At 40.8% G+C, this 23,659-nt stretch overlaps 1 protein-coding gene across 4 annotated transcripts in view; it reads right to left on the bottom strand.

Moving 5' to 3' along the window:
- Nucleotides 1-23,659, bottom strand: part of slc2a9l2 (solute carrier family 2 member 9, like 2) — a 127,028-nt gene that overhangs the window by 27,028 nt on the left and 76,341 nt on the right. For all 4 annotated transcript variants that reach the window (XM_034586554.1, XM_034586557.1, XM_034586558.1 and 1 more), the window contains one exon: nucleotides 22,944-23,019. In XM_034586554.1, the coding sequence (XP_034442445.1) occupies nucleotides 22,944-23,019 (76 nt within the window). The remainder of the gene's footprint in view (nucleotides 1-22,943; nucleotides 23,020-23,659) is intronic.

Raw genomic sequence — 23,659 nt, 5'->3', positions numbered from 1 at the left:
CATAGCTGAGATCAGGTCATATACCTGCTTGAAGAAGAGGAGGAGAGAAGGAAACTGGGTGGATTGATGTGTACTTTCCTCTTCAAATAAAGAGATTATACTTTCTCTTCAAAATCGAACTGTAAATACACAAGATTAGGCTTTTTTATATTGAAGAATCATGTATCAAAAGTTTAAGATTTTATCATAAACCTCATTACACTGTCTGATAATGCAGCCATAACTATGAAATTGAACCTTGACCTTTTGAAAACTAATGAAAACGAAAGACTTCAAGATTAAAATAAGATCAACTGTTAAAAATGTTTTATGATACGGAGGAAGTTGAACCCGTTAACGTGTGGGAGGGAGGAAAAACAATTCTTCGTACAAGGATAGAAAGAAAGGAGCTCAGGAGATAAAATAATCAATAAGGAATGTTAAACCATGAAGCAAAAGGAAACTGGCAATTTGTAGTCTTTGAATGAACTTGAGCGATTGTTAACCTCTTCAGTTAACGATCGCTCAAGATAGATACACAATTACTAAAAGATTTTCCAAAACAGGAATATAATTGTAAAAAAGAATAGCACAGGAAATAGCTAAATACTACAATTTGTACGATAGGAAAGGAAATAAACCACCACTTTCACTAACTGCTCTTTAGAGATACCAGGAAAAGTAGATGCACTCTCCAAGAGAGATGGACAAACGATGTGTTGCTTGTTAGTGGGGATGCACTCACAGTGATAAAAAAGGCAAAGCTGCAGCTAAACTGGATGAGTTGCCAGGACAAATGCTCTTAGATGAAGATAACATACTTAGGAGTTTATGTGTCACAATGTGACAGAGACGAAAACTTGGAGAATTGGAGAATTGGTAAAGGAGCCTAATTTCCACTGCAGAGCTGCTGCACCGTTCCAAAGATCAGTGCCATACCAGATAACTGATATATATCATATCAGATCATTGTAAAAAGAAAAAAAGAAATGTGAAATGAAAAGATAAAACGGACAAAACAAATATTTTGTGGGATCACTTGATACTGGGGAGGAATTACCATGAATGTCATCACCGTCATCATTACCATCTGCCACAGCTCATATGTTAGCATGCAAACAATGGCATCTATCTAATTATCTTCTAGATATCTCTGTCTGTCTCTGGCATATCTTGGCTTGGGCCTGACAATCGGCTTCACACTTGATATGTGTATTGTTAAGGGCCCGAGGAAGTGCAGAGTTGAATTTGTTGCGATTTGGACATGCGATAGGTTCAATATTAATAAACTGTGTAAACAGGCGACCAGCTCATAAAGAGAAGTGACATTGCTCATGACAACAGGTTTATACCTGGCAGTGACAACTTCGGGGTCAGATTCACCAAACTGAATAAATGGGTGAACAGCCTTTTGTGTGCACTGGTGGCTCCACAGTCCCACAGCAAGTCAATTACCGCAAGGTAAAGTTTCAGAAAGAAAGCTGCAAACCATCTATTCAAAACAAACGTGTTCAGACAGATAGATTGGTTTGGAGTAGGAGTAGGAGTTGATTAGTGTGCTTTGATCAAAAGCTAAAAGTTATCTGGCACAGGTAAATAAAAGTTACTAACTAATTCTTCACAAAAGGGTGTTTCCGTACTCCCATGGTGAGCCAGACATCATTAACCTGATGTACTTTAGGTTTCCTGGCAGAGACAAAAAAAAACGACACTGCCCTCGCCAAGGCCAAACAAGAGCATCTGACAAACTCCCTATCGGACCCAGTTCAGGCTTATTTCTCTGCGGCTTATCTGAGACTCACAAGACAAGAGGCCTGTTGCAGAAAACTACTTGGAGTTCTGGTGTGGACAGTGTGCCAAGAAAAAAGCTCTGCCTGAAGAGAAATACAGCAGCATGTTCTCCAGGTCGTCTTTGCTCTCTCAGCTTGGAACACAGATTGTAGATGGAAACCAGAGGAGAGGGGAGCAGAGTTGTGACAAAGCAGTGGCCTTGATTAGAAACTTTATATTACATTCAGTGGAGAAAGGAAATGTTTGTTTCACATGGCGATGGTCATTTTGGGGGGGGGGATCCTGGAAACAACATCTGTGATAACATATTAAATTCAGTTACAGTGAGGCCAATGGTGCCTGTGGACGGTTGCAGGAAGTCAGGGGAGAGTGTTTGGAGGAGCTTGTGGTCGCAAAGTAATCAATGTCCTTCTTCAGAAGTGTCCTCCACTATAACTGACCGTAGGGTCAGGGTTGAAAAGCAGTGGGGCAGTGGTTTAGCAGCAATTCCCTTCAACCTGCTGGTTCAGCGTTTGCAGTCTGTGTGAAACAATCATTCATTTGTGCAGCTGAAATTTATTCCTGGTAGAAGTTTACAATTGCAAATAGTTTTTTCAGTCTGCAACTTTCCAGACTCATAAATGTTGTCTCTGGCCACAGTATGTGGAGAACTGAAAACCACTCACACTCATTTACATGTCGGCGGTTTGAAATACAGTATAGTGAGGCCTCGGTCGCTTTTAAGAAGCCATACAGATCAAACAAAATAAAAAAAATTAAGCGTCTATTTAAATGAACCATTCATTAGAGCTACAAACACAAGATGTGCGTGGATGAGGCCAAATGGCATCACCAGGTACTCTTAATGTGTTTTTTCACAGGGGCCGTTTAAGCTGCTTAAATCAGACCAAGCCATGAACATGTACGGCCTCGCAGAAGGAGATTACTGTGCAAGCCTGTGCTGTTATGGTTTGATAGCCGGGCCGGCAGGGATCAGCACATGACCTGCTCCTCCTGTACTGAACTGACCAACACACTGTCACTGTGTCCGGTTTACAGCAGCTTCATAACAGGCATCGATGTAGTTTATAGTTTTGTTGCCTCCCTGTATCTGGGGCAACAGGGGTTTGTGTAAACCAGCACAGTTTCAGCATGGTAAGGGGATTACAAACCATGTCTGCTGTCGAGAACATACTAAGAATAGAGCTAGTTCATTGGTGCACCCCTAATGAAGGCACTCTGCCAGAAAGGTTTTAGTGACTCAGGAGAGGTGGTATAAAAAAATAATAGTGCATGTAAAGACGATGTCATGGTAGATAGCTGGGTCAAAGGGCAGGCATTCATACAGGAGAATAGCATGTTCCATACATGATAGCATGAATACGAAAAAACTACTGAACCAATTTTCATTACGTTTTGTGGAGGGATCAAGGAAGAAGCCATTATATTTTGGAGCGGACCAAAATAAATGTGCTGATCCAGGGCAGTGGTTTCTTTCCACAATTCTTTGCATTTCCCACATCTATGATGCAATTTGGTGCAGATCCAAATAAAAATCCAGATCTAGTGAATTTAAATGTGGTTTCATTAGGGAACTGTTGGACCTTGCCGGAGGCATGTGCTCTACAGAGTGACCATGTATTTTATTTATCTTCCTTCCTATTTTTTGTTGACACTAACCCAGTTTGGCTCAGTTTTGGGAGCCCTACTCGGTTAGGTTACTGAAATCCACCAATTGTTGGAGGAATTGAAAATAGGTTTCTACCCTGTGTACCACAAATCGCTTTGCAATCTCTTGCATACTAACCAAAACAACATGTTCTTGTCCACACGCTTGAACATGCCTGCAACCATATCTTGGGATTACGGTGCTTGATTGTATTGATTAAACGCAAATATAGTCAATACTTTCAGAGCCTTCAGTCTGTCTTTCCCTCAAGAGAAACCCTGCCCCAGCTGTTGCTGTAGAGCGAGGGATGAATCTAAAAGTGGGGACATCTCAAGTGTACTCTTCCATAGCGAATGTCAGTCTCACAGGAGACATCAGCCTTGGGATGCGCAACAATATTTGGGGGGGAAACCGAACAAGGAATGGCAGCAATCAGGGCTCTGCTCCTGGGGAAGCCCATTTATATGCAGGATCTGATCAAACCAGGCAACTGAGAATTAAAGGGAATTCTGAGGATCTATGATGATGATTTATGTTTTTATACTAAATGCTACTGTGGCAAAACGCACATTAAAATCCTGTTTGTGCTTGATAATAGGTTTTCACACATAGTTAGTCTGAAAAAAAATCTCTCCCTGTAAAAAAGCGGTGACACGTAGAAGACACCAACAAAGATGTCAAGAGAGTTTGCGGCGATAAGAGTCGACACCGGGGCCTGTTTGTTGTCAGGAAAAACACGTGAGCGCAGCGGAGTTAAGATGTCACTTCCTGTCTCTGTCTGCTGCACCCAGCTGCTCCACCTCTCGCCTGAATAATGCGGAGGATTTGTTGCTGTTGTGAACGCGTCCGTGCAGAAAACCTCCCGCTGCGTTGCTGCATGTTTGAAAAGCAAACCGTGGGTAGAGTCCGGACTGAAAATGGCTTAAGATAAATAACAACCAATTAACTTAATGATGTGGTAAACGATGATTAGAGCCAAACACACCCACATGCAAATACGTTCAGGTGCACAAGACCATTTCTCACAAACCTATAGTCCGCCAGCCTTTACTTCCTCCTTCATTATTTTGTTCATCTAATTAAGTCTAGCTCCAGTATTGTCTGCCACACATCATTAGGTTTCACCTTGGCTTGATTTCACTCCACAGAGTTTCCCCTCATCACTTCTGTCCCTGTGTACTTTGCTTGTGGCTCCGAAGAAGCGGCAGATGCCACTCTTGTCAGGACGTGTCCACATCTCACCCCTGGTATCTCTCATTATCTGCTCACTCTCTCAGCAGCATGTCTGGCTGTCCAATATGTGTTTATGTCCACACTGCCAGGTGAAAGGTGATCCATCTTGTTCAGTGATCTTCTGTCGGATACCTGTGGGGCTGTTTGTCAGCTCTTTCTCTCCGTCTTTCTTCCTGCCATGGCCTTTTCTCTTTCCGTAAGAGCTGAGTTAATACGCCACCTAATGAAAACCATCAAAGGGCCAAAGCATACCCTTCCTGTGAGCTGTATACAACCCAATTAGGCTAGCTTACTTTTTTATAGACTGGATATATATTGTAAAAATCAGATTTCATAATGAAGTCATGTACACTATATGATGAATGATTCATTTACGATAACATGTAGATCATATCTACATGTTACTGGTTGCAAAATTTAATTATTACTATACTTTATGATGTCATCACACCATGGTGACATATTTCCTCTACTGTATGACCATTACATTATTTTTCGATGTATATGACTTTATATTGTGTATATATGCATGACGTCATTTTATGACTTTATCATGACTTCTTCATGATGGGAAATCATTTTATTATTTTTATTATAATCTTAATTCACTTATTTGTTTTGTTTCTATTTATTTTTCAGTAAATCTATGGGCTTTGCAGGGATATCTTTAAAAATGTTTTGTTTTTTACCTTTACCTCTGGTCGGCTCAAAAATCTGGAGATACTCTCCAAAGTAACATTCTCCGCAGGTTGAATGAAAAGCCATCTATGTATTGTTGAGTCATTCTGCGCGCGCGCGCGCGCGCAGAATGACGCACACGCACGCACACACACACACACAGGAAACGATACTTGCTTTGCAGCACAAACAGGGATTTAATTGTGACACCATATGGTCTGTTTTGACCAAACTGTGAACACAGTGACTGAAAACAAAATGTTAATGCTTGTTCACAGGAGGAAACAAATTTCCGTGCACAGCATTCACCATTGTTTATGGCCTCATGGTCAGAACTGGCAGAATGTCTTCTACTAGAAGTTTAAAAATGTAATTTATAAATAATTGAAAACCTTTATTACAGCTACACAACGGAATTTTTGTGACAGAACAGCTGTGATTTCCTTCACTGCCACGAAAAGCTCCAATACCATGCTTATTAAAATCTATTACCCCATCATCATGTTGCGGAAAATAGATTCAACACATGAATGATCCTCAATTTCGAAGCCAAATGTGGGTCATCATTTCATTTGACGCACCTGAGGGTCTTTAAAAAAAGTGATGTCTCTCAGTGTCGACAGAAGGCTGCTACTGCATTGCAAGCTTCTCGGTGAGAATGTAGGAAGTCCTGCTCTGAAGAGGGAGTAGTCTTAGCATTAAAATGCTATGCCACTTAATGCTGCCTTCTTTCTTACCTTAACTACAAAACTGCAGCTCTCTCCTGCTACTGTAGTTTTACAAAACAATCCAAACAACTAACTAACAACTACTTTTACTGTGTTGTGTGTTTATCTGTGTGTCATTTGTTGAGTGACATTTGATATAATGTCGGTTTAGCTTCAGCTATGAGAAAGCTAAAACGCTATGGATTCATGAAGAGAGCAGACCGGGCCACATGTTCGAACCCGAGCAAAAAACAATCAAGCCCGACCCGAACCTGAAAAAAATTGGTTTTACTTGTGTTCAAACTCGACCAGAGCCTGATGTAGTAAATGTAATCTGCACTGAGTTTGTGTTACCTGTCCCTGACATGCATGATTGCTTGTTTTCCCTGATACAGACAATGTAAAAAACCTGCTCAGCCAATGTGACTGACCTGAACATCAATTCAACATTTTTCACAGGCAGCAGAGTCAACCCTAAACCTGAACCTACCCCTTACATCGACAGATCCCAACAGGCTTGGGCTGGGTGTCCACACTCAGTGACATTAATATGGGGGTGGGGCTTATTGACAGTGTATATTGTGATTTGGTGCTAGAAGGGGCTCCACCTTTAGATTTAGAAAATGGCAAATGTTGACAAGATATAGGAAAGGTGTCTTTTGACAAGAGCTAATCTCTCCTGATACTGATTTGAGTAACACTGTATATATCCATAATGTATTCAAATGCTAGTGTTTATTCACAGTCTTCATGCACTATAACCGCATTAGAGCAAATCAATTATAAATGCAGCCTCAAGAACTCAATTCTCAACATGGCACTTTCTGTTAAATGACGGAGGCAGCTGTAAATCATGTTCATAGATGAATAAGCTGCTTTTTGAGTTAATTAATAAATATCAACTAAACTATCAGAACCAAATAAATGCAGTAGTATTCGTTCAAGCTATTTAATTTGAATGCTGGGAAAAATGTTTTAGGGGGAAAGGTAATGAAAAGCGTTAACAATTCAAACAAAGCCATGGGGGGGAGCATTTGTGTGCTGTGATCTTGTGTAAATACGATTACACAGTAAGCCACGATTTACATTAGCACAATGATGGGTTCAGGGTAATTTGACGGGAAACAACAATTATTTCCTTCTTAAATAATAATAATGAACAATAGGTATTTATAGTGACTGCTTCAGCTGCGTTTCAATATTCCACTGCAGGCAGCTTAACATGGTGCACAAAAGAATATCATTTGCATTTTATCTCACAAATGCCATTCAGAAACACCAGGTGGGCTTATTTGTTTGGCCGTCCTGATCCTGCAGGAGGAAAACCAAACCACAGGGACACCACATCTTTATCTCTGAGGAAATGAAAGTGTCCATTTACCTTGCCTTAACCTTGTCAGTATCCAGCAGCATACAAAGACTGAAGGCTATAGTTTAAGGCAATGTTTTTAGGGGGGGCCAAAATGGTGATGTACATACTGAGGCCAGCTGCCTATAATCGTGTAGGTTATTTCATCATGGAAGAATTAGTGGTAATAATACACAGAGAATAATTGATATCAGGGTCTCTACCTGTATCAACAGCACTGCTTACGTTTGTGTGTGTAGCTGCAGCAAAGTAAGAGCAAGAAAGAATATCTTTTTGTATTTGTTGATTTTGTTAAAATGTGTTAGAAAATTGTCCTCATATCATACAAAATCCACTCAAAACTTGGTTTTATATTTTGAAATGTACATTGTAGGAGGGATATGAAAAAGTAAAGTATTATTTTGCTCAGAATTTACAACAGATGAATGAGACCATTCATTCCGATGGAGGGAGAATGATGGACAATACTTTACCATGTGTGTTGACACTGAATGGTGAGAGCACTGGATGTGATGCAGGACATGAAGCAAATCTCATAAAACACGTCAGTCAGGGGGTATGAAACACAGCTGTTACATGTCATCGCTGACAAGCATCATGGCAGCAGGAAAAAGTACCCGGAAGGTTTTGATTAAGTTTCCATCAATTTAAAAGACAAGCCAGTGGTGAGTGAGATTTTGTGCAGGAGCCCTGAGGTTACTGCTGTGGAGCTGCTGCAACAGACACAGACACGAGTCAGTTGGTCACAAAAAAACAATTGCAGAGCAGATTGCTGATACGGCTCCAGATACTGAAAATACTCTCAAAGACACAGCAAGAGGGGATCATTCATGTGTTGATGTTTTTCTCCCTGACTTGAGAGGAAACAGACATAACAAAGGGCACTCAGCTCGCCATTTTGTGTGTGGGAATAATGCAGAGTTTGACAAGAGGCAGGAATTAATCGGTTTGCAATCCGTGCATGGCATTATGAAGGTGAGGATTTGTTTGAGCAAACTAACATTTGGCCAAAGCCAAATGTTAGTTTAGTGTGGTTTAGTATTAATTTAGTATGGTCCAAAAAAAATGGGCCTTGATCAGAGCAGCTCCCCGCCCCTGATCAGGCTAGAGGATCACACAGGCAGAAAACAGAGTGAAGGTTATTATGTTTCACTTTAGATATTTCCTCCTGGATGTCACCTTTCCTCAAATCAAATACAGAATTCATAGAATAGCTGCATGAACGACAGGACATTTAAATTCAGTTTCAATTTGTTTAAAGAAATGGAAGTAAGTTTTCCCTTTCGAGTACAGGCTTGTTTTTAGCATTTTGTAAATCCAACTACTCACTGCAGTGGGTTGTATGGGACACGGTATACAGTGTCTGACCCATACACATAAGCACTGCACAAAGCAGTATATACATAGGCGCTCTGTAGCACTGCAACCCCGACAACAAATGTAATTTGACATTTAAATTTAAAATGTTTAAAAGTTTCCTCTGAAGATCTTCTGCTCCGTCTTTTATTGATGATGCTGCCCTGCACAAATGTCGCCACCAAAACGAAGACAAAGCTCAAAGAAGTTTGATTATGTTAATTAGGGACAGATGAAAACATAAACTCTAATTAATAAGGACAATAATGAATCCCTCACAGGATAACTAAGCTCAAAGAATGCTTTATATTTTATAACGTTACACTGACTTTTTGAGAATAACTTGATTATCATCTTCTGTTATAGAGATCAATGATCGTCTGCTCAAAGTGAGAAAACTTTGTGACAACATTTTCTTTTTTGGCTGTGAGTGATGGAAGCTGCGATTGATCCCTTGCCCTTGTTTACTGTCTAAGGAGGAGTGGGGACTCGCTTTCTTTTGGGATCACACATTTCATCTCTAACGGGCTCACTGAAGGGTAGAGATGAAGGGAGGGAGACGAGCAGAAAACACAAAGCGATCTGAGGAAGAATATGAGCTTATGCAATGCTTCTTTCTGCACAGGCTCCCTCGAGTTACACAACAAACCCCAAATATCAATGCGCACATTTAAGTTGTTAAGGTTGGAGGGTGCATGGCAGCATGGGTGTGACGTTTTTATTTGTATCCTCTGCAACAGTCTAATCTCTGCTTTACATGATAAGGGAGACACCAGGATTAATTACAATATTTTTTCAGGCGTGAAATCAGCACACACCAATTACACATTGTGATTAGATGTGAATATGCGATACCTTGATGAATGTGGGCACTGTGCCTGATAGCACTTGCGTTTGTCGCAGTGCTTTTCTCCACGCTACCTTTGCACTGTTGACAGAGCAGGAGGAAACTGGCTGAACAAACACCCACATACAGTATGAACACAACGGTTGTATCAAATCACGTGGACTGAACGTCTCAAGACATCAACTTCAACATCATTTTCATTTCACCTCTGTCATTCTTATCTATGCGTGTCGGTGAGTGCGTTTTGGTTCCTGTAAACTAGATTCCACTTTATTCAAACAGGTCACCATTAACGTGCATGTGATGCCTTATAGGGGCTCTTTGAAGAAGATGTGTAACGGTGCCAACTGCTACTAGCAACCAAGGTAGTGCTATTTATTTCAGTGTCACTGATAAATGGTAAATATTGTGCAAACAAACACAGAATCCACAGCAAAAGACCAAAGGACATTATTCTGTTAATTTGCAAACGTGGGTCATAGTAGATGTTACATTGCGAGACTCCTTAGTCCTACTAAGGTTTTGTGATCACAAGGCAAAATAAATAAATATTTTTATAAATATAATAATATTCACAGCGACCTTGACCTTTGAGCACCAACATCGAATGAGTTCATCCTTGAGTCACACTGAACTGTACCAAATCTGACTAAATCTCCTCAAGGCTTTCTTTAGATATTATGTTGGCATAAATGGGAAGGAGAGATGTCAACCCAAAAATGTAATGCCTCTGGCCAAGAGGCTGTCGCCTGTGCAGAGGCCTAAAAATTGCAAATGCATGTATGTAGGGTCATCTAGCAAGGTGCCGCATTAGCCAATTAAATACTCGCAAGCTTGTGATCAACAGGCCTCAATTTAATAGTTGATAACTCACCAGAGATTCCGTTAATATGTTAATGATGAACTGTTCCATATTCAATTTCAGTGATATCTTTAGGCAACATATCCCCACCAAAAAGGGTTTTGTGTTCCAACTACATGGGCCCAACATGGCTGTTGAATGGGAGAGGGAGGTCTGGTAGTTTGTAAAGCACCTCCTGTTTCTGAAGTCTTCACATTGGATGGAAACAAAGTATCATAGCTCCCTGTTCTAAATAATAGTAATGATAAACTTATTTGTATAGCACTTTTTAAAAACAGAGCTTACAAAGTGCTTTGACAGCTAAGCAAGAAAAGTAAATATAATGAATAAATAATAATAGGTAGAAAGAAATCTTGTAAATGATGTGAAAGGTCCACAGAGGAAGCACATGGGCTGAGAATTAAATCCAAGTAATTCATGTTGTGGCAACTAAAACTGGGCCACTGTTATCATTAACATCTGCAGGACCATAAACCATGATGGAGCGGCACCAGGAGGTAGGCACAAGATAAGATAATTGTTGCCTTCAGTGATTACCAGAGAATTGCAATCCATATAATATATCAAACAGACCACATTTATGATCATGATAATGATGTCATATCTTTTTAAGGTCAGGTTAAAGTACCTCATATTTAGACTCAAATTCAGGCTGGATACATCAAACATCATATTAGATAAATGAGTCAACTCAAATCTTCTACACTACTGTACATATTTTCTAAATGCATATGTCCCTGTCCATTTAAAAAAGAAACATCCATCCAAACAAGTTTCATTTTACAAAATATCTCCTTCACAAAAACACCCACAAATGCTCAAACGAGCATGCTGGGCCAGTAGGTGGCGATAAAGTCTACATCAACAATCCATCAAATACCAGAGAAGAACATTGCTGGTAGTAACTCCAAAACCAAAACAATCGTAATTTGTCCTTTTTTAATTTACTTATATCTTTGTATATAGTTATTTGACATCTGTTTCATCACGTCTTTTCTGCCACATGGCCTAAAGTGCTATGATATAAACAAAGCAGCAATAGGCATCCACGACGTAAGCAGAGTCTGATCTGCAACCTAATTTAATGGTTTCTTCACTGACACATACCACATCCTTCCTTCAAGTTTTATACTAATCCATCCACTAGTTTTTATTTAATCCTGCTAAATAAGACAAACACATGAAAAACATCCATGACGGAAACAATAACACCCCAGTCTTCAAAATGTGCAGTTCCTCAGTAATACAGTGAAACTAAAGAGCACCATGCTGCAGGTGTTTGTCATCATATCCTCACTGAGAGAGATCAAATCAAACTGGATTGATTTGAAATTGTTGCACTAGACAACAGCAGAACCACGTGGTGAACACTGCTGGTCCCAAACTACTCGGCACATCAGTGAATCTTAAGGGAGTTGTCGATCTCTGCTGCTCCTCATTGGAACAGCGACAAGCTGCTAATTTATATGTATGTATTTAATTCAGCTCAACAGCTGGAACAGCTCTCTGAGGACTACAGGAGAATATATCTCAAACCACTTCTCACCTTTCAGCAGGTTTATAATTACTTTGGACCTGGATCAGTCTGTGTGATCTCTTCTACACCAATGACTCAGTCAGTTAAACCTCAGGGATCAATCTGTCCCTTCAGGAAGCACAAGGGATTGAGAAGCTCACCTGCTTCGGTGCAAATGAAAGTGACAACAGGTACAATGGAGAAACAAAAGCCAGACAACCCCTAAAAAGGGAATGGTTTTACATGTGGTGGCCACAGACAATTCTTCTCTATTAATCCTTCCTGACTGATTCTTCTCTAGTTTTGTGTTCTGCTGGTGTCCTTGTCACTACTGGTAGTATTAGGCAGTTCCAGCAGCCGAGTCATGACGGCACACCTCTACGTGCGGTCGCAAGAAGGTTTGCTGTGTCTCCAAGCACAGTCTCAAGAGCATGGAGGAGATACCAGGAGACCGGCCGTTACACGAGGAGAGCTGGACAGGGCCGTAGAAGGGCATCAACCCAGCAGCAGGTCCGGTATCTGCTCCTTTGTGAGGAACAGGAGGAGCACTGCCAGAGCCCTACATGATGACCTCCAGCAGGCTACTGGTGTGCATGTTTCTGACCAAACTGTCAGAAGGGTGGCATGAGGGCACCTATAGGATGTTATGTATCAGTGTATTAGATGCCGCCATGTACCGCCACAGACTGTCCAGGAGCTCCTGATGCCCTGATCCAGGTCTGGGAGGAGAAGACCCCGGAGACCACGCGCCGACTCATCAGGAGCAGGCGCAGACGTTGTTGGGAGTGCAGACAGGCACGCAGGGGCCATAAACACTGAGTCACACCGTGTGTTGCCGTGATGAAATTCACACAAGTTGGATCAGCCTGTGATTTCAATTTTTTACTCTGATTTTCAGTGTGGCTTTGAATCAAGCCCTCAATGGGTTGATGATTTTGGTTTCCATTGACCATTGTTACAGCTCAACAAATTATGCAATGTACATCAGTAAAGATTTCCAACTTGAATAATTTGTTCAAGATCTGATGCGTGATTTAAGTGTTTCTTTGAGCAGTGTATGTATATATGTAGGTTTTACACTGTAGCAGAAAGTCAACACTCATAGTATGATGCTGTTGTATCATGTATTAGTTTGTTACTTATACATGGTCCTATTAGTTGTTATATATAGGCAGCAGCGTTATAAGGGTTGTGAAACAGCTCTGGGAGGGAGATGATGTCTCTGGTTTGACAAGGTGGCAGAATCTGACACACTCAACCACGGAGTCAGCAAGAAAATCAGCAATTCAGAATTAATGAGATGACATTGTGATCCTGGTGGGAGGAGGAGGACAAGGAGAAGACTCTTTGAATTAAGTATAAATCAAACACAGTTTGGTTTTCTTTGTTTTAAACAGCAACAGAGTTCAGTGTGATAAAAATGAAAAAAAAAGCCTAAATGTCATTTGTTAAAAAAACACCTTCTATCCAATAAATCCAGAAAATAAATCCTGGGAATGTAATGCAGCATTTCCTTCCTCCAAAACTTCAAAGCATGATCTCCACACCATTTGTTCAGATCTCATCCTTGAGACGACTGTACAAGCTTCACAGAACCTATATGTGGTGAGTCCTAGTTACAGCTCGCAGCAGTTAAAGGATCCAGTTAAAGGATCCAGTTGAACCCTGACTGGACATATCTGCATCATGTGTGCTCCTCACTGCAGCTCCACTGATTGGCAGAGGAGTTCCACTTGTCAATCATGCCACTGAAACCATATGGAAATCTGCTTAAGTGTGAATACACCTACAGGCTCATGCCAATTAAAAGACGTGTGTGAGTGGTGCATGTCAAAAACAGGCCGTTCAGTCGGCTGCAGACGAGAGGGAGATGGGAGAAAGGCGGATTATAGGTGTAACCACAGCAGGTGTGTGAGGGCCGTTAATGGTACTATACATTTTACTATGAATTTAGAGTGATTTTACTCATAATCTACATTTTGAATATGGATAACTCACCCCTAAGAGGCAAGCTTAATTACATGCTAGTTGTAATATATTCCAGTAATTAACAGCAGCAAAACCAGGAAATGAAATGTCTCGGGCCACTCCTGCAGCACATTCTACTTGGCTGCTGCCCATTTGTGACTCATACTTTTCATTCCACAATAACACAGCTTTAATATAATGTGTTCACATCGCACCATGATTCTTACTGGAGCTCAAAATAGTATTTTGGGGAAAAAGTGGTCTGAATATTGAATAATTTCAGCCTCCTTTCCAGTCTGCCAATTTCGGCTGGAGTTTTACTTTGTGTGTTTATGTAATCTCTAGACTGTATTTAAAACTAAATGCACACTTTTGTGGGAAACCTACATCCATAAAGATGAATAAAAACGAGTGATTAGAAGGACAAAAAGGCTGTTTTCTTGAAAGTCAAGGGGTTTATTTTATCTTTATAGAGACTAAAACCAACCATTAACTTATCCCATCAAGTCCTGTTGCATATAGGCTCATGTAATCCATGCCCTCAGGCAGTGGACCCAAAGTCATCGAAAAACATTTAAAAACACATTAATAAGCTGTTCCTCAATAACATCAGTATATTGTGTTCATTGTGAAACAACATTGTGACAGTGTGTTCCTCTACCGCACAAAGGAATATACGGCCACACCAACAATACCTGTTCACAGGAGGCATTTGTTATTCATTTGATATCTGACACAGGATTTCTTGACAATAACATTTTTATACTTTATCGTTTGGATTTTATCTGACAGAAAAAAATTGTTTGCGGAGTTGTCATATTTTATTTATGAATTTCAAAAGACTTAACCTCCCTGTCATTCACCTCAACAGTATCTCAACAAGTAAGCAGCCAAACAAATACAAACCTGCGATTCAAAACACTGGTGACAAAGGTAAATGTATTATTACTCTAGACTGTACTTTTATTAGTTGCCTATTTTCAATATTGTCTTCCCTCTTGTTCTATTATCGTCGGCTGGATCACCAGGACCCAGGGGTTGTCTTGGCCTGTGCCGTCAACAGCAAAACTAAACTATAAGAAGCAGGAATCAGTTGACAGGCCTCGTGCATCAAGGGCAATGAAGTCTACCTCCATGCCTGTGACAGCATTTCGCAGGCATGTGTGTCCACACCATTGGTGCTGCAGTGCTGCTACTGCCACTCTCTTCATATATCTACTTTGCATTGGATAATGTCAATCAATAAAAAGCTTAATACTGCTCCTCACCTAATGTTGAATTAACTAACTGATACAACAATAATTATAATCTACACAGGGTTTCTGCTATGACTTATCCCAGATAAAAATATTTGCCAGGTTTATAATTAGTCTGTTTCCTATTACGTTAACAAATGGGGTTAGTCCACAAAATTAACGGCCTGAATTATTGTTTCAGTCCGCCCCTGGTGTCATCCATCATCAAGTGGCGGCTGTGACCACCTAGGATATAACTCCCAGGTGCAGAGGCCTTTAAAAGAGCACGTTCAGCCTGAAGGTTTTTTTTTTGTCTCATCGCACATATGATGGATGGAAAAAACACAGCATTAGTAAAAAGGGTTGAAATGATGTGGCTGCAGCTGTATATCTGGGGCATGAAGATAAGACGGTGACACAGAAGTGTCCCCTATGAGTGAATCCAACATGATGAGATAGACCCAGCGTGAAAGACAATCTATCGCAACAATGAGGTGCTGCATGACAAAAAATGTTAGTGAGTATTGTCTCTTGTTTTATCGAGCCACATATATGTAAATAAGAAGGGGTCATGTGTGAGAACATTCCTAGAAAAAGGGGAAAATATACACCTCTGGCCCTCTCTTTTAAGGCTTTCATATTTAATAACACATGTCAAGCTGTGATTCTGAGGTGAGGAAAAAAAGCTGCTTTTCATTTATGAAGGTATTCTGAGAACTGAATTACTCACGTGGTTACAACATAAACCCTGTCTCTTATTGCATGTACGTCTACTTAAAGTGAGGTTTACAGTATGCAATGAGAAAAGTAATAGTATAAAAGGTAGAGTAGGAATTATTTTAATCAGGCATGTGTTCAGATGTGGCAGCTCGGATATCGGGCAGAGACATTCTTGAATTCACTTTCTGCACTCGACGGTGTTGCTTGTTGAAAGCAGGGAGTGTGACACTGAGCAGGAGCTTGTCAGTGAACCACACAACAGGCACACATTTCTTTGACATGTTCAGCATAGTAACTATTTCAGTCCTGCTTGTTGCACTGGACAAACTTTATCTTAAAGGAAACAGATGATGCTTTTTCTTTCCTCTAGTGTCGTATAGGTGTCTTTAAAAGGTCTGCAAAGTTAGAAAACCCAGAGGCCGTGATAAAGGGAGCTCCGGTCCCCTCAGGAAACGCTGCTCCTGAACATCCTGAAACGCTTGTTAAAAAGGGCAATCTACATTAAATCTACATGTGTTTTTTTATGATTGTGGGTAGAGTGAGATTAAATACTTTTACCAATAAAGTATTAAAAGGTTGATAAACACTATTTCGCCATCTGTCTGACAGAAGTCATGTGTGTCCGTGTGTTAATACTTAGGATTAAAAGTCATAGAAGCATAAAGGCTGCCATCGATATAAGCGACAACTAATGAAATTGACAATGGCTGTGTCAGACATCAGTGAATCTTAAGGGAGTTGTCGATCTCTGCTGCTCCTCATTGGAACAGCGACAAGCTGCTAATTTATATGTATGTATTTAATTCAGCTCAACAGCTGGAACAGCTCTCTGAGGACTACAGGAGAATATATCTCAAACCACTTCTCACCTTTCAGCAGGTTTATAATTACTTTGGACCTGGATCAGTCTGTGTGATCTCTTCTACACCAATGACTCCAGCTGTTATAATTTATGTTTATACACTGTTTAAAAAAATGAAGGGAACACTTAATGGTCACAGTATAACACCAAGTCAGTTAAACCTCAGGGATCAATCTGTCCCTTCAGGAAGCACAAGGGATTGAGAAGCTCACCTGCTTCGGTGCAAATGAAAGTGACAACAGGTACAATGGAGAAACAAAAGCCAGACAACCCCTAAAAAGGGAATGGTTTTACATGTGGTGGCCACAGACAATTCTTCTCTATTAATCCTTCCTGACTGATTCTTCTCTAGTTTTGTGTTCTGCTGGTGTCCTTGTCACTACTGGTAGTATTAGGCAGTTCCAGCAGCCGAGTCATGACGGCACACCTCTACGTGCGGTCGCAAGAAGGTTTGCTGTGTCTCCAAGCACAGTCTCAAGAGCATGGAGGAGATACCAGGAGACCGGCCGTTACACGAGGAGAGCTAGGCAGGGCCGTAGAAGGGCATCAACCCAGCAGCAGGACCGGTATCTGCTCCTTTGTGAGGAACAGGAGGAGCACTGCCAGAGCCCTACATGATGACCTCCAGCAGGCTACTGCCGTGCATGTTTCTGACCAAACTGTCAGAAGGTTGGCATGAGGGCACCTATAGGATGTTATGTATCAGTGTATTAGATGCCGCCACAGACTGTCCAGGAGCTCCTGATGCCCTGATCCAGGTCTGGGAGGAGAAGACCCAGGAGACCACGCGCCGACTCATCAGGAGCAGGCGCAGACGTTGTTGGGAGTGCAGACAGGCACGCAGGGGCCATAAACACTGTGTGTTGCCGTGATGAAATTCACGCAAGTTGGATCAGCCTGTGATTTCAATTTTTTACTTTGATTTTCAGTGTGGCTTTGAATCAAGCCCTCAATGGGTTGATGATTTTGGTTTCCATTGACCATTGTTACAGCTCAACAAATTATGCAATGTACATCAGTAAAGATTTCCAACTTGAATAATTTGTTCAAGATCTGATGCGTGATTTAAGTGTTTCTTTGAGCAGTGTATGTATATATGTAGGTTTTACACTGTAGCAGAAAGTCAACACTCATAGTATGATGCTGTTGTATCATGTATTAGTTTGTATTAGACACACTCAACCACAGAGTCAGCAAGAAAATCAGCAATTCAGAATTAATGAGATGACATTGTGATCCTGGTGGGAGGAGGAGGACAAGGAGAAGAATCTTTGAATCAAATATAAATCAAACACAGTTTGGTTTTCTTTGTTTTAAACAAAGTTCAGTGTGATAAAAATGAAAAAAAGCCTAAATGTCAGTTTTTAAAACAACACCTTCTATCCAATAAATCCAGAAAATAAATCCTGGGAATGTAATGCAGCATTTCCTAGAAAAGGGGACACTGGGGACACTGTCCCCTTTACACTGTAAAGGGGATTTACAGAGTTTGAATGATCAAGAATTGACAGTGAATGAAAATAATATTGATGGTACCGAGGCGGTGGGAGACCCCAAATTAAATTCTGCTTAGGGCCCCATAAAGGATATGTCTATCAGACAGAGGCTCAAAAAAGGAGCAGCAGCAGTGGACAATATGAGGAATAGGATTTTTTCTGAACATTGGAGTATGCAATGTTTTTTTCCCCCCAATTGATTTGTTATATACTTATCTCTCTTTAGTTGTTTATCTCAAAAGCTAATATACATAATCCATCCGAAGCACAACCAGCTCAGTAGAAGCTTGACATTTCTCTTAATGTTTGCATGTTCTGCACTGAAAAAAAAACCCAACATAAACCTTTTGTCATCAAACCTAAAAACAAACTGGTTTCTACTTTTGAGGTGACATGAGTCAAATTCATCCAAAACAGGCTTTCACCCGACCCTGACAACTTTCCAGTGTCCGCTGGAGGAGTGAGAAACGACTGGAAGTAAATTACACTTTTCGGCATCCAGATTTTAATCTAACCTGTTTCACTCAAGCCTGTAATCATTTTACTGACAAAGCAGCCAGCCACAAATCCAAAGACCTCCAGTACGCCTGCCAAATTGTGTTAGAGGAGTAAAACATTTTTCTGGTTGTGCTCGTCAAAGGAGAGACACAGTGAAGAAATTAAAACTGATGCCAAAGTGACCATTTGTCCTTCAGACGTTACCTTCTGGTAAATTGCTGTCATGGAAACTCATGAAGACGGACCACCTTAATCTTGCAGTAGTTTATTCTCAGTGTAAAGCATCTCTGGACAAAGCTTGATAACAGAAAAATAAAACTAATGATGCATAGTATCCATAATGCATGATATACAGCAGAAGTAGACAGAGCAGCAAAGCTGTCTCTGCAATGCCAATTTATGGAATTATGAAATGTGTTGCCTTGGCACCGACTGTATAGAACTACAGCATATCTGCACACAAACTGATTTGCTGAAAAGTTTGGATTTGACACTTATGACCCTGGACACTCTGGTACAGTTGGCATCAGTGGGCCACTCGGGACGTGTATCATTCATATTTTTGCTGACAATGTGACAAGTTTGACCTTTACAGCCTAACAAATATTTGTACCTCATATTTGGTTAGCTGGACTGGGAGCAGAGTGCAGAGTTGGTGAAATGAAATACAATACAAGGCAGGAAGAGACACTCACCCAAACCGCTGATGCCATTAGAGTAAAAAACACAGACTACATAGATAACAGTGTTTAGTTTTCCTCATTGACGGAAAAAAAACCGATTGGTAAATAAGCAGCAAGGAGAACTAACGTCATCGCGTCTTGAGAATCTACGAAACCCCTTAATTAGCACACAGATAAGTTAGCCACCACCAAACATTTCTTCCTGCACAAAAGAGGCAATTTCCTCCAAGTCCATGTGGTTCTTTCTTCAGGTTCGTGCTGAATCTTTTTGAGGTTCCGATACTTATGATAATGTGATTCTATTACTAATATTCTGCCTCTGCAATTATTAATTTATTCTCTAAGCTCAACTTTTTTCTCTTGTAGTATTATGACTTTATTCTGTTAATATTAAGACTGCATTAATGAAATCTATTTTTATCCCATTAAGTGTCCATAGTATGCTGTCTTACTATAGAGGTCAAAACCAAAAATAAACTCTATAGTCAGAATTACCTTTGATATTATTTGATATAAACAAGGACGTTTTAATAGACCACTTTAAAACAAACAGGGAAGGGTTTGATTTTGTGATCACGGCCGTCCTTCACAGGGAGAACAAGGACCCTCACACATCACAGGGCACACTTCACCTGCACAAGGTTTCATGCATCAAGTACCAAACACGGTACAGAAAGAGCAGCTGTGCTGGCGGGGGGGCTGGTTCCATGAGCAGTCAGGTGTGTCACAGAGGAGGAAAGTCAGCGAGGATGCCCAGTGGGCAGGTACGGTACGGCTGCATCTGGACAATTTACAATACGCGCACAAAGACGAGGCAGAAAGGGGCCGAGGTTGATGAGAGAGAGTGGCACAGCAGAGAAAAATTCACATCAAGGAGAATTTGGCAGAAAGAGTTTCGTGTCTCACAAAAAGTTTCGTGTCTCACAAAAAAAGTTCAAGGGATAGGAGAAGGAAATAAAACTATAAAAAGATGGAAAAAACACAGTTGGGACCTCCAATTATTGATGTCAGGGTTCTAACGCAGCATGGTAAGGCATGTAGCGTGCCCTCACTGCGCAAAGAAATCAGACTGTAAATATTCATTATAGATGCCACAACTCAAATATCCTCTCCTCCAGGTGTTGGATTTACCGCTCACACAAGCTCCACGCTGCAGCTTAATGAGGCCGGTTGCGTCTCAGTGACAATACAACTCAAGCAATCCCAAATAATGAGGATTTAGTCCGACGGAACGAACAAGCTTCCACAACAGATGAGATGTTCATGTCACAGAACTGCGACCAAAGCCACAGAACTACTCTTGTTATACTGTCACTACTGGACAGAGAATCATCTGTTGTGCTTTGAGATATAATAATAATACTCATCACCAAGATGACTGCAAAAATGACTGTAATTACTTGTTGAGCACATCAGTAATTTTTTCACCTCCACTGTCGATAAATCATGTTCACAGATGAGATATTGTTTTAAAGTTTAATAAACTTGATCAATTATGAGTAAAAACAGTGGAAGGAAAAAACTGCTGACTAGCTAGCAGTGTGTTTTTACTGCATCCTACGTTGTTGGTCCCGGGAGTTACAGCAGAGACGGACCAAGCCGTGGGTAAAGCAGAAATGACGCAATTAAAAAGGCCTAAACATTGAAACATTCCATTGCTTTGAATACATCCAAAGATTTTGGATACAATCCTACACAAGTCAACGAAATGTTTAACATAGGTCTAGTCATTTTTAGACATTTTAATAAAGAATTGTTACAAATTATGTCATTAAATGAATATATTCTTTAAATATAATTTTCGTGTTACAAAACCTGACTGATAAATATCATATTGACTTCTCTTATTACATCTATAAAAATGCGGGATTTGATGGTAACTGGAAAGCATAAAAACACTGCAACTCAACCACACCCGCACCAGAGACCACATCACCCCCGTCCTTCAAAACCTTCACTGGCTCCCAGTGAAGGTATCCCAAAGAATAGTTTACCTTTTTAAATCTGCTTTTAATCTGTGATTTATTTATGTAACATAATTGTTTTTATGTAAAATAACTGTCTTTTAACTGCTATAATGTTACCTTGTTGTTATTGTTTGTACTGTCGCTGTTTTTACCATGGTAAGTGCTTTTACAGCACAGCGCTATACAAATATGTATTATTATTATTATTAATAACTGATCATAGATTGTTTACAGCGATCTCTCACTTGCATAACTAGTCTCACAGAATATTGACAGTGTTTTAAGCCATTTCTCAGCCTTTTTGTTAACACATGTGTACTGTGTAATGTACTTATTTACAGGAGCAAGATATAAAATCTTCAGGCTCGGATTAGAGAAGCAATAACTTCAGCACGACTGCAAACACTGCAGCTATGCCCTATAATTAATCATTTCAAAAACAAAAAATAGCTTTTTTTTCACTTTCACAGAGTCACATCATCAACGTGTTTTGATATTGACATTGATATGCCACTGTTTGCATGGGGAAATGACTTGAGAGAAACCGTGGCCCCCTCGTTGATCCACCCGCATGTTCGCAGCACCGCTGGGGTAATCCCTCATGTGCACTTTCTGCTCATCTCCTCCCTCCCAGTCCCTCGACCTTCTTCGGCAGTGAGAGGGCTTCGTTTGTCTCAACAGGCCATAAATCATCGGCGTGCAGTGGAAATAAACGGGAGATGATCTGTCCTCCCTCAACGATTCCCACACGAGTGCACCTGAGCAAGGCACTGAATGAAAAGCTGCACTGATGTCGTTTTAATAGAGGCCGCGCTGTGCAGCCTGCAATCTCATATGTGTGTGAGTGTGTGTGTGTGGTGGTTTGACCTTTCTATGTCCTCCGGGCTTAGAAAAACTAGACCCAGTAGTTGTTCTGTGTGCGATCACTGTGAAGCGTGTCCGTTTGTACACACACCACATACTGCTCATCTCCTCCTGATGCCCGGGACTCTGGGGTTGGATTAAAGCTCCCTGGAGAGACAGCTCTTCAAAATGTACGTATATGCATATGTGTGACGACAGCCAGAGCCTCACCTTGAAACAAAGTCGAAGTCCCACAAGGATCCGCTGTGCACACTCGCACTGTCCATAGTGCAGATACAGAGTCATGCTATGTTATACTGTATGGCTCCCATCTGGTACACTAATACAATGCAGCACCTTCCACTGGGATTCTAATTACTGACGCACCAGTTGGATGATAACTCCAGTTGTTTTAATATCATGAAAGACCCTGCAATTATAGCTCTGTGTCTTTCTTGCAAGTTATAAAGTTGAGGACGCTGATTATTCAACAACTATTCCACTGAGCTGAAGCCACGTGGGAATTAAGAGATCTGACAGAAATCGCAGTGTTTTCTCAGTCTCTTTTAAGTGCAGTTTCAAGTGAAGTGGAGTGCTGAGGAAGGACTGTTAAAGAAAATTAGAAAAAGGATAAAGGAGGAGAACGATGGGAATCCAAGCTAGAAATGTAGGTCAGTGATTTTACCTGGACCAGAGCAAAAGGACGCAATCACAGCCAGGATACAGATGTAACTGAGGTAGGGCATCCATGAGACGCTCTCCTGAGAGAAGAGAGACACAGAGATGATGTCGCACGTTAGCCTATATTTTAGGTTGCTTCTATTCAAAGTCCATATCCCCAGAAAAACAGGAAATGTAACCAATAGTTGTGTATATTGTCATTGCTGCTCTCTTCATCTCTGTCAGACAGTTTCTTTTGTATGTTTCTCATTTCGTTGTAAATATTGTTATCGTGTGATCTGCTCTGTTACATGTGACATCTATTGCACTTCTGTCCTTTGTGAGAGAGGGAACTTTGGTGGTCTCTCCTCACTCGAGTGTTAAGGGCAAAGGATGTTGCACCTTGTTAAGCCGTATGAGGCAAATCATGATATGTGAATATGGGATCAGGAGGTCGAGAGGGTTGTCCACTAACCAGATGGTCCGTGGTTCAATCCCAAGCTCCTCCTGTCTTCAGGCCGAAGTGTTGGGGCAAGATACCGAGCCCTAAATTGCCCATGATGGCTGTCCGACAGTGTATGATAGTGTGCGATAGAAAAACAGTGCTGTGTATAGAAGCGTTGTATGAATGTGTGCATTAAAGGGTGACTTGCACTGTTAAGTGCTCCAAGTGGTCACTAAGATTATGTTTTGCAGAGGTCATGTATAATTCAAACATTTACACAGAGTAGCAGTCCTGAT

Source organism: Hippoglossus hippoglossus, chromosome 5 (assembly GCF_009819705.1).
Source record: "Hippoglossus hippoglossus isolate fHipHip1 chromosome 5, fHipHip1.pri, whole genome shotgun sequence".
Lineage (NCBI taxonomy): Eukaryota > Metazoa > Chordata > Actinopteri > Pleuronectiformes > Pleuronectidae > Hippoglossus > Hippoglossus hippoglossus.
This window is presented reverse-complemented; position numbering and strand designations above follow the sequence as displayed.